This window comes from Coptis chinensis, chromosome 2, assembly GCF_015680905.1.
Source record: "Coptis chinensis isolate HL-2020 chromosome 2, ASM1568090v1, whole genome shotgun sequence".
NCBI lineage: Eukaryota > Viridiplantae > Streptophyta > Magnoliopsida > Ranunculales > Ranunculaceae > Coptis > Coptis chinensis.
The window spans coordinates 30,681,539-30,694,279 of record NC_141457.1 but is presented as its reverse complement, the minus strand read 5'-3'; the positions used below and the strand labels follow the sequence as shown (position 1 = coordinate 30,694,279).

The window sequence follows — 12,741 nt, the reverse complement described above, 5'->3', positions numbered from 1 at the left end:
AATATTGCTTTTGAAGAAGAGCATGTTGATATTCCTTTAGTGGATATCCATAGGGATGAGTTGATCACACCTGTCATTAGGCAGGATGCGGTTGTAGATCAACTAAATATTCCTGAGTTGTCCCCTACTATTATAGAAGACCTCAACAAATTCAATTGGAAGTGCCAATAAGGAGATCAACTAGGGAGAGGAGAGCAGCTATCAATTCAGATGAATATATAGTCTATCTCCAAGAGCATGAGTTTGGTAGAGGAATGGAAAATGATCCTACTACTTTCATTCAAGCCAAACAAAGTGCTCACTCCTTAGATTGGATGAATGCCATGATAGAGGAGTTAAAGTCTATGAAAGACAATGATGTTTGGGATCTTGTTGAGTTACCAAATGGAGTCAAACCCATTGATAACAAATGGATTTTCAAAACCAAAAGAGACTCAAAAGGCAACGTTGACAATTATAGAGCACGTCTTGTTGCAAAAGGCTTTACTCAAAAGGCAGACATTGATTATAAAGAGACTTTCTCTCCAGTTTCATCGAAAGACTCTTTTAGACTTATTATGGCACTTGTAGCTTATTATGATTTAGAGTTACACCAGATGGATGTTAAGACAGCTTTTCTGAATGGTGACGTTCAGGAGACTATCTATATGAGGCAACCTCACGGTTTTGAGTCCAAAGGCTCTAAACATTTGGTTTGCAAATTAAAGAAATCCACCTATGGCTTAAAGCAGGCATCTCGTCAGTGGTATTTAAAGTTTGATCACATTATTTCCTCTTTTGGTTGTAAGGAAAATGATGTAGATCAATGTGTTTATCACAAGATCAGTGGGAGTAAATTTATTTTTCCAGTGCTATATGTTGATGACATCCTACTAGCGAGCAGTGACATAGGCCTTTTGCATGAAACCAAGAGATTTCTTAAGTTTGAGATGAAAGATCTTGCTAAAGCATCTTTTGTGTTAGGCATTGAAATTCACCATGATAGATCATGTGGCATTCTGGGCTTATCACAAAAGGCTTAGGTTGAAAGGGTGCTAAGTAGGTTTGGCATGCAAAATTGTGCTCCAGGTGATGCGCCCATTGCTAAGGGTGATAAATTGAGTTTGTTTCAATGTCCAAAGAACAATTTAGAGAAAGAACAAATGAAAGATATTCCTTATGCATCAATAGTAGGGAGTCTTATGTATGCTCAAGTTTGTATGCATCTAGATATTGCATGCGTAGTTGGAATGCTAGGCAGATACTTAAGTAATCCATGAATGGATCATTGGAAAGCGGCTAAAAAGGTGATGCGGCATTTGCAAAGGACAAAAGATATATGCATCCAGATATTGCATACGTAGTTGGAATGCTAGGCAGATACTTAAGTAATCCAAGAATGGATCATTGGAAAGCGGCTAAAAAGGTGATGCGGCATTTGCAAAGGACAAAAGATTTTATGCTCACATACCGAAAAACCGATCACTTTGAGTTGATTGGGTATTCGGATTCAGATTTTGCTGGTTGCTTGGATAGTAGAAAATCCACGTCTGGTTATGTTTTCATGTTAGCTGGAGGTGTTGTATCATGGAAAAGTGTCAAACATACACTAATAGCCTCCTCCACTATGGAAGCATAATTTATTGCTTGTTTTGAAGCATCAAACCAAGTAAAATGGTATAGAAATTTCACTTCTGGGCTTCATGTTATGAGTTTCATTGAGAAACCATTAACGAGTTATTGTGAAGAACAACAAGAGTTCGTCAAATTCTAGGCACATTGACAAAGTTTCTTGTCGTGAAAGAGAGGGTTAAAGATCATCATATGACAATTGAGTATGTTAATACAAATCTCTAGATCACTGATCCGCTAACTAAGGGCTTACCACCTAAGGCATTTAAGGAGCATGCGTAACTCATATGGGAGTGGTTAGTCCTTGTGATGTTTCCTTTTAGTGGGAGTTTGTATTATTTTTTTTTTTTGTTTACTAAACTTTGGTTGTCACTTTAGTAATTGATGATTTTTTTGAAATAAAGTTATCTACTTGTTCATTTATGGTTGCGGATACAAAGTTTGATTAAGTAAAATAAAGAAAATCACTATAAATCATAAGGTTGGATGACCAGTTGAAAATGAACATGTACAGGGATCACATTACATGTTATTTTCATGCTACACATCCATATTTAATCTATGTTGTTAGAGATATTAATATTGTGACAACAGATGGGTCTAGTAATACTAAATGTGGCAAAGGCTGATGTGATCCTATATTTTTATTTTTCAATGGACCAGATTGTTTTTGAAACGTCACTCATAATTATTTTGACAATAGAATTTAGAGCTCTTAAGGCCTATGTGGTACAAGTGGGAGATTGTTAGAACTTTTCTCTTTAAAGCAGTGTTATTAGACCCGGCCTGGCTCGACGGTTTGACCTGCTGAACCAGCGACCCGATCCCATAACCGAATTGGGTCTATCATTAGATCGTTTGAGCATTTGACCCGATCCGGTTCACTCGGGTGGCTTTTGTTAAACCCAGTTAAACCGGACGGTTTATTAGTTGAACGAGCCATTAACCCAGTTCTTAATCTCACAAATTCAAAAATTATTATGCTAACTTGCGGGTAGAACCTTGCTTCTCTGTGGAACCAACAGAAAGACTTGCCAATTAGCCTACCCAATCTCACCTGTTATGACTGGTGGGGTTTGAACCCGAGGTTTTTGGGAAAACACAGCACACAGTGTCCGCTGGAATAGGAATATCTTTATTGTACATTTCAATAATTTATATATATCTATATATTACTTCCTGCGTTTCAACCCAGTAAACCAGTTCAACCCACTAGTTGGACCGCCAACCCAGTGACCTGGTCCCCTTACCAGGTCGAGGTCCGGGCCAGGTCTAATAACATTGCTTTAAGGTGTTCCTACATAGATCATACATAATACACAATTGTTAATTATCAAACTACATCTGAGTGACATTGAAAAGACTCACTAAACCGTGATCTTAAAGTAACATGACCGAGTCATTTACATGTCTCAAATCACCCATGTCAAGTCATGACACATGTATAAAGTGAGTATGGGCTTAACTATATGTGCAGATACTTTTTGGGCTTAAGCATATTTTATTATGACGATGGGCTCATAATAGAAATATACCCATAATATATAAGTTGAGGTCCCCACCCCAAACCCTATCCTGATTCTTATAGTTTTCCCTCCATTGTGAGAGAACACAAGAAGGGCTTCGGAGTGGAAGACAACAACGTTTCGCTGTTTATAGGACTTGTTTGATTAACGTTATGACTTCAGGTATGTCCTATTACAATTTGGTTTTCTTTATTGATTGACATGCGATTCTATGCTATGGAAAAATCCTTACAATTGGTATCAGAGCCCAGAATCACATGTCAATCAATAAAGAAAACGAATTAAAATAGGACATACTTGAAGCAATAGCAGGTAACCAAGCAAATCCTATAAGCAACGGAACGTTGTGGTCTTCCACTACTCCAAAACCCTTCTTGTGTTCTCTCATAATGGATGGAAAACTATGAGAATAAATTTAGGATTTGGGGTGGGGACCTCAACTTATATATAATGGGTGCATTTCTATTATAGCCCATCATGATAATAGAAATACGTTTAAGCCCAAAAAGTATCTGCATATATAGTTAAACCCATACTCACTTTATCCATGTGTCATGACCTGACACATGTGATTTGAGACATGTTAGTGACTCAGTCATGTTACTTTAAGATCATAGTTTAGTGAGTCTTCCCAATGTCACTCGGACGTAGTTCGACAATTAACAATTGTGTAATGTGTATGATCTATGTACGTATACCTTAAAGATAAAAGTTCTAACAATCTCTCACTTGTACCACATAGGTCATAACCTGATATTAAACAATATTGACCATAAGAGCTCTAAATTTTATTGTCAAAATAATGAGTGACGTCTAAAAAAAAATCTGGTCCCACTGAAAATAAAAATATAGGAGCACATCGGTCTTTGCCACATTTAGCATGACTAGACCTATCTGTGGTCACAATACTAATATCTCCAACAACATAGATTAAGTAGGGATGTGTAGCATGAAAATAACATATAATGAACATGTTCATTTTCAACTGGTCCAACCTTATGATTTATAGTGATTTTATTTATTCTACTTAATCAAACATTATGCAACTATAAATGAATAAATACATAACTTTATTTCAAACACTACACCATAATAGTCTATTTGTAATGGATATATATCCGTTACAAAAAATATTAGTAACGGTTATCTTGTGTTGATACAATTGTGTGACAAATATTAGTAACAGTTATCAAGTGTTAGAAAATTTACTAACGGTTATTAAGTGTTACTAAAATTAATTTAAGTAACACATATCAACTGTTAGTAAATTATTAGTAACAGTTATTAATTTTGTTCTTCGTTCATTCCCAACAAATAAAAGTGTTAGTAATTAGTCCTTTCTAACGCTTGCTATTCCATTACTATAACCATTTGGATGAAGCATTACTATAACCATTTGGATGAAGCATTTGTAACGGTTCCCTATCCGTTAGTAATATATTTTTTATTTTATTTTTTTAAATGGAATTTTCTGGCTTGTTTATTTATACAGGTCACCTTCTTGTTTGGCAGTCGTGCTTAGCAGACTTCCCATCATAAAATTCACAGAGAAATTGAAATAAAACAGGATGGATTGCATTTCATAAAATCACACAATAGAACAACTAAAAGGTGCTAGGATGTGAAATAACAATATACACTATAGAAGACAACAACATGCCCCCATTCTGCTTGTACACGAAAGCCATATACAGGTCATTTACATCATAACCTTGGGATTGTATGATATAAAAAACGAGCTTACCTAACAAAAATTCCTTAATTGAACATAACCCATAGGAGATTGGTAAAGTGATTGGCTCCCGACTCGGTGTTTCAGCAACGTTCACAACATCTGCTGATGAAGATCGGCAGCCTGTTGAGCGAGTTCCACCACCATGGATTCATCAGCAAAGAATTTGTTGATGCTCACGTCTTCACTCATTCCCTGCCAGAAACAACAAAGATTTTAGTAAAACACCATTCCTTGAGATGGAACTTGGACAGACCCATGTAACAGAATTTGTGCTAAAAGAAACCATACCTTGCGATGTCTCGTTTTTACCATAAATTCCCTAGCAAGGTGCTGTATTAGAGCGGGTTCAAGAGGTCGGAGAACAATATTTTTATCAAGGGGATCACCAGGAACTATAGACCAATGATCAAACACAGAAACACAAAACGCCTGGCCTTGAGTATGGTACCGCAAGTCTGTCTCAAACCCAAAAGATTCTATCACTGGTAAAAATTCCTAAAAAAATTTGAAGACCAAGAAATCCCTGGTTAACAATGACACTATAACACTGCAATAAGGTTTACTTAAAAGAAAAGATATTCAAGGTCTGTACGACAAGAATGCATGATTTAACCGAAAAAATAGAACATGCTATGGAGGTAGAAGTATACAATTCTGGTTCATGTATACGTAGCTCATTTATGTACAGTAAAAGTTAGTTTACCACCAACCTTGACTAAATAAGCTGGGGGTACCCGGCTGAGGTACATCAGCTGTCACGTGTCCATGACGACGACATAACACTATGTAGATTGCAGATACACAATCAATCGGGGTTTGTATATATCTGCAACAATACGTAGGAAAGCTTAACAAACTCACTGGGCAGCGAAAATAACATATGGAGTGAAATTCAAGTATTTGCTCATAGCCCTTTTTGTTTCCATAAAAAAAAAAGAAAACACAAGCTTGAATTTCACATTTCTGATGGGCTTATCACAAAGGGGTCCTTCTCTTGCCCCCCACTGGAACCTGAAGTGAGCAACACAGTCAGATCCCAAAATCCAAAGAGCAAAAACACACTAAGATGGCAAAACTTAATCCAAATCACCTAGACTCTGCTTTACTTCCAAACCACCTAGACTCTGTTTTACTTCCTGATCCAGAAACAACATACCTGCTTGTCAGGCCCAAAAGCCCAAACAGACCGTGCCGCAAGCAAATCCCAATCATATTTTGTCTGGAAGAATTCACCAATTGTTTTCCTATTCCAGTCAATGCTTACAATACCATTTTCAATATCTTGTGCTAGTCCCTTCTCAAAAGGCTCTGCAATTTGAAGTACAAAAAGAACAAATTACAAGAGTACATGTCATATACCAACAGACTCAAAAGATAACAAGAAAAATATATTCCTACCATAGTGATTTTGTTCTTTTTGTTGGGTGTTTCAACAAAACATTTCATGGATATATGAGGACTCCACCACCGTTTCACAAAACGAGACCACCGAGTCAGCCACCTGCAAAAACACCATATAGCTGTCAAACTTCAAGTCCAAAAATCATGTCTAGAAAACACAAGCGCACACTGATATATAGTTGAGTCTCACCTTAACTTCCACTTCAGAATAGAGCTCCCTAAGGTCCTTCATTATGCAATCCAAATATAACTTACCGGTACCTAAAATAGTGTGCTCCCCTGACTCTTCAACTTTGGTTATCGCCAAAGGTTAACTCTTACTGATCTTCCTGAGACCCTCAACCATTTTCGGTAACTCGCTCGGGTTCAATGGCTCTGCTGCCATCTTGACAACCGGGAGAGTATTGAAAAGCAGAGGCATGAATATGTAAATATCTTCACCATAGTTCACATTGCAAAGTGTAGCAGTTTTCATTATTGAAGCGTCAACCCCCTGGTATCAGGATGATAGTATATATCTCCCTAGAGACGAGAAGCAAATTTTGCGGCATCAAATGGGATCCCATGGAGCTTAACATACAGCTTGGCAAATGAATGCAGTGTGAAAGACCAGCCTGCACTTGCACTTGCAAAATAGACATTTCCAGCTGCTGGGTGAATGGCCTCGATGCCTCCAGCAGTCGCAGAAGCAGCAGAGATGTGGTCAAATCTCCAAATGCAATGAATTTGATCTCATTATAAAACATACAAAGTACTATCTATCCCATGTAGGTTGTCCTGGCCAAATCCAACTCCAACTAAGATAAAAATGTGCTCAAAATCAGTGCATCCCCTGAGCAAACTGCTGTACAAGTAGCTAGCATTCTTGGAACACCCTCAAGGCTATTTCAACATAAGTAGTAGGTGCACTGGCTTCTTCAATCATATTTACAACCCCCTATTTGAATCACGTATATATGTGCTTAAGTAATCAAGTGCAACTATAAACAGTTCAACCCAAAGCCTAATTGCTTATAAAGTGCGTTAAATGCAAGTTTGAATCCAAAAATACATAACAACCGAGCATAGGTGTACTACTTCAACAGTAAGTTATATCAAATTGTACCAATAACAACTACCTCACAGTCAATTAAATTGTAAATTAAATGCAATCTGGTTCTTGGAAAGTCCATGTTCTTATTAGTTTTAAATGCTAAAGAGAAAGGAAGAATCAACCAACGTAACCATACATCCAACTAGTACCATATTTCATACATTGCTCATGTATTTGAAAGAGGCCGGAGATCAACCTAGGTATTAACAATGTATATTTTTCTCCTTAACCAAATAATTTGCTTAAAAAAACTATGTATATTTTATACTACAAGTATGCAGCCAGTTAATGGCCTATAAAAAGGGTAAGCAACCACTTAGTAGCTTAATTTATTCCCTACATTGTTGGTATATATCATGGGCACGACCTAGATATTAAGGTGGCAGAACAGAAACTCAAAAAAAAACAATGTTGCTTGGGGTAATAATGGTTCATTTTGTACATACTATTGCTTGGTTAAAAAAATTGCGAATAGTACGTCATATTTACCGAACTTGTCAATTTAGGGAGTAGCTAGCTTATCCTTTCTTGGCAAACACCTTCACAAGTTTTGCACAAATCCCCTACCAAACACAATACCTAGTATATTCTTTCCCTGGAAATAAAACACGTATAAGAGACGTTAAGAACCATTGCACAAAGCATGCATAAAGCATAGTAGGAATAACATTTTAAATTGAAGTAAGTTTCAATAGAACTTGTGATTAAATTACCAAAAAATGCTGGAAGTAATAAGTCAAAGGTTAGCTTACTTAATTTTGCAAACGAAGGCGAGCATATAGAAAGAACTGATCTAGAAGCCAGAAAATACAGTCAAGCCACTAAACGAATTAGGAAACAAAATTAAATTTGTCTTTCAGTGGCTTGCATATATATATGGTCCAATCAGAAATATGGCCTGCATATTATCCTTTTTTTTGTGGTGATCACATACGTTTTTGTTCACAATCTAGCTAATATATGTTAACAAGTACTACAAGTGAAAGCTCAAGCGATCACCACACCTGCAGCCCCATCATTTCCAATTCCACCTTACATATGGCGACCAGCGTAGACCTGTCGAAAGCCTATCAGCTTTCTGACCTCGGCTTACGCCCGTTCAACTGTTCACCACGTTGAAAACAAAAAGATTTAGTTAAGAGTTTTAAGTGAGCAAATTTAAGCACTTTGAAAAAGGAAATTCACACTTACTACAGCTTCAATACTTTTCCTCCTTTTACAAGCAATAAAAGTGTAGAGATGAACCAACCTAGCCTTGAACCATCTAATTAAGCAGCCTCGCAAAGACATGATGCACACCAACATATAATGCAATAAGAGCTAAGGCATTAAATGAGCCTTTAAAGTTTCTCTTGTACTCAATCAGTTCTTGAACTCCAAAAAATCCATGGCTATTCAACATGATCTAACACAAAAGACTGATCTAGCACAAATTCTAATCATATGTAACCATGAACAACCTAGAAATTAAAGAGAAGTCTTTAAAGGATGATCAAGAAATAATGCAACTTATATGTCATCTACTGTGTTCTAAACTTATGTAGTTACTAATTCCTAATTCAATAATGCACACAGAAATTGATAATTGATGGTAAGCCCCTCCACACAAACAAACAAATTTCTCAATCACTCTTCACATGGGCCATTCACCTTGGTATAGTTATATATGCACTACTTAGAGTATATGAAATCTACTTGGCTTGCAGATCTATACACATCCATTATTTAACAATAAACTAATTCAAATTGGATCATTCCAAACTAAATTATGCAATTTAATGGGCTGGTAGAAGACAAGATAGGTTCTTAGTCTCATACATGAATATGGTCTAGTCACTAAAGCAAATTTAATTTCCAGCAGGGCTTTTGAAAATAAGAGTTCATCCTCATATTGGACTTCGTCAATAAAAATTATGTTTCAGAGCACATGTTAATCTTAAGGAAACGATTCTACATCCTTGCAAAGTTTCTGAATCAGTTTAGTCTAACAAATAGCTAATGACTATAATATGGAGCAAACCAAAGCTTATTCTGTTGAAGATGATAGTTCTGTTCAGGAAAGAAATTGTCTTTCACCTATTAGATATCCACTTCTGGAAGTGAATGAGACTGGTTTGGAATGCTGCAAAGGTCCATCAACAGTAGAAGAGTTTAATCTTATAGAAAAGATTGAGTATCGACACTGGACCCAAAATAATAACCTAACTGACAATGGAAAAGGACTTCTGGAATCTACTGACATTGACATCTTAGAATGTTTATCAGAAAATTCTCCAATAAAGTGTCTTGATCATGAACTAACATGCATTAACTTGATGCTAGAATTGGACTTTGTGTGCCTAAACGAGACTGCAAATTAACTCCCACGACCAGAAGATACGTTTTTCTTGTTCATGCATAATGTTCCTGTATTATGCTTGTTGTATGGAATTATCTTTGTTGGTTTCTTTACATGCTTTACAGGATAAATACAAGAACACCATTAAAACCAGAAAATCAAACACTAAAGCATAATAATAATTATTATATTTTGAACTAATTCGAAGTAAACACGATCTCAACTGATAATTAATGATCGAGTATAAGGTTAAATAACAACAAAAACTATTTAAAATGAACCAAATCACACACTTGTATGCTTAGCCAAAACCAAATTGAAACCCTAAATATTTGTTTTACCTTGGTTAAAGCAGGCTTTCTTCCATAGATTGAGCAATTTTGTGTTAAAATAATGAATAAAGGTTTGTCCTTTTGGATGCCCGAGCAACTAACTTGAAGAACCCTAGCAGATCGACCAAAAAATAAATCTCATCAGTCATGAATTGAGAAAGATAGAGGAGAAAAGAGAAGGAAAATATATGAAGGAAAAAAGCCCTCATCTGGCTCTTGGTAGCGGCAGCGAGAACCAGCACCAACACTTCACCCATTTTTCCCCTTTTGCTTACTCGAGACCTAATTGACCCCTTGACTGAGCGCGAGGTGAAAAACATCCCGCTAAATTTTTATTTTTCTTTTTCTTTTGGTTTTTTATAATTCGTTCTCAAATTTTCTATTTACATTTTAAAATTGGTCACACTTTTACTTCTGTCAGCTAATATCTCGATAAACATCACAAAATTTTCTAACGGACGTATATGTATTACAAATATGAAATTGCAATTGTTAGAAAATCTGGTGTAGTGAAAATAATCATCAATTACTAAGTGACAAGCCAGAGTTACTTACTAATACAGACCCCCATCAAAATGAAATATCACAAGGACTAATTAACATGGCTGGGAATGGTACGAGATCAACTCGAATCCGACCCATATTCGAATTCATTTTTATCCGAATAGACCATATCCGAATCTAAATTATCTGAAAACCCGAACTATTTTAACAAGATTCATATTTTGATGCCTAAAAATAATTTATATCTTACATTTATATATGAAAATCATTAAAATAGTGTATTTTTTTGTGTGTTTTTAGTGGATATGGATATTCGAAATCCAACCCGAATCCAGATGGATCGAGATATGGTAAAGAGTTTTGAGTGAGAATTCGACCCGAACCCGCTCCATTTCCTGCCTTACTAATTAACCACTTGTTTACAAGCTATAAGCTCTTTTAAATGCCTTAAGTGGTAAGCCTTTAGTAAGTAAATCTATATTTTGGAGATCAGTACTAACATGCTCAACTGTCAAATGATAAATGATAATTTTGAACCCTTTCTTCATGTCAAGAAACTTTATATCAGTGTCCTACAGGACGCTAATGAACTCTTGTCATTCTCAAAGAAAAATTTTAGTGGCTTTAGTATCACAATAAATCTTTAACAGTTTCTAAATGAAACTAACAACATAATACCAGAATCTGAATATCCAATCGGTTACCAAATGATTTGTTCTTCGGCATGTGAGTGTGAAATCTTTTGTTCTTTGCAAATACTGCATACATCTTTTAGCCGCTTCCATATCCATTCCTAGATTAAGTATCTGCCAAGCATTCCAACTACGTGTGCAGTAACTGGAGGCGTACAAACTTGAGCATATATGAGACTCCCTACTGCTAACACATATGGGATATCTTTCAATTGTTATTTATAAATCGTTCTTTGAATAGGTAAGCAAATTTAACTTATCACCATTACCAAAATGTGCATTACCTGGTAAATTGTTGTGCATGTTGGAACTACTTAGCTCTTTATGCGTGTAACAAAATTGTTACACCGTATGTCACTTCTTGCTAGTAGGATATCATCAACATATATTCCCATAATAAATACATTTGCTCCCACTAATCTTATGATATAAGACATTGATCTATGTTAATTTAACTTAAAACTAAAATAGGCAACGTGATCAAACTTTAAGTACCACTGACGAGATGTCTGCTTTAAGCCATAGATGGATTCTTCAACTTGCAATCAAATGTTCTGTGTCTTTGGACTCAAAACCCTGAGATTTCTACTATAAAAAGTATCCTGAATGTTGTCATTCAGAAAACCAATCTTAATATCCATCTGGTGTAACTCTAAATCATAATGAGCTACAAGTGCCATAATAAGTCTTCTCTTTATAATAAATGCATTCCTTGTGAGTAAAGTCTTTTGAGACAAGACATGTTTTATATTTGTTGATGTTGCCTTTTCGAGTCATGATTGGTTTTGCAATCTCATTAGCAAGCTAATTAGTTTGACTCCCTTATGCAACTATACAAGTAGATATCACTGTCTTTCACAAACTTTAACTCATCTAACATAGCATTCATCCAATCTAAGGAGTGGGTACTTTGTTTGGCTTGAACGAAAATAATGGGATTATTTTCAATTCCTATATCAAATTCATGCTCTTGGAGATACACTATATAATCACTTGAAATAGCTAGTCTCCTCCCCTTTATGTGAATTCTTTAATGGGCACTTCTAATTGAGTTTGTTGAGGTTTTTCTGTAAAAGTAGGAGGCAACTCAGGAATATAATACTTGGTTGATTTTCAACCGCATACTGTCCAAAGACAGGTGTGATCAATCCATTAAAGGAACATCGTGTTCTTTCTTCAAAGCATTATTCCTAGGTTGTGTACTCCCACTATTCTAAATATCCTCAATAAATATGGCATTATCCATCACAAATAAATAGGGTATTTGAACAGGGGAAACAAAACTTGAAACCCCTATACCTTTCCAAATAGCTAATAAATTAGTAACTAATAGTTTTTTAGTCCAGATTCCTTTTATTAGGCCTGTAAGTCCTAGCATTAGCTGGACAACCTCAAATATGTAAATCCCTTATACTGGGTTTCTTTCCAGTCCGTAGTTCATCCTATGGGGTTTTAGTTACTACTTCACTAGGTACTCGACTAAGGATGTATATTGCAGTCTTTAAGGTT

General features: G+C 35.8%; 1 protein-coding gene across 5 annotated transcripts; it reads right to left on the bottom strand.

The window, feature by feature from the left end:
- Nucleotides 1-4,690: 4,690 nt before the first annotated feature.
- LOC147515743 (110 kDa U5 small nuclear ribonucleoprotein component CLO-like) lies at nt 4,691-10,434 on the bottom strand. Of its 5 annotated transcripts, none has more exons than XM_086588571.1 (9): nt 10,046-10,434; nt 8,371-8,469; nt 7,845-7,961; nt 6,464-7,210; nt 6,271-6,373; nt 6,029-6,180; nt 5,583-5,698; nt 5,161-5,327; nt 4,691-5,064 (listed from the first exon to the last, which is right to left on the bottom strand). In XM_086588571.1, the coding sequence occupies exons 6-9, from the start codon at nt 6,082-6,084 to the stop codon at nt 4,963-4,965; spliced, it is 441 nt and encodes a 146-aa protein (XP_086444697.1). In that variant the 5' UTR covers nt 6,085-6,180; nt 6,271-6,373; nt 6,464-7,210; nt 7,845-7,961; nt 8,371-8,469; nt 10,046-10,434; the 3' UTR covers nt 4,691-4,962. The 5 variants fall into 5 exon arrangements, 4 of the variants coding, with proteins under 4 accessions (XP_086444697.1, XP_086444696.1, XP_086444698.1 ...); XM_086588570.1 differs by having other exon boundaries at nt 7,856-7,961; XM_086588572.1 differs by having other exon boundaries at nt 7,861-7,961.
- Between the last annotated feature and the right edge of the window lie 2,307 nt (nt 10,435-12,741).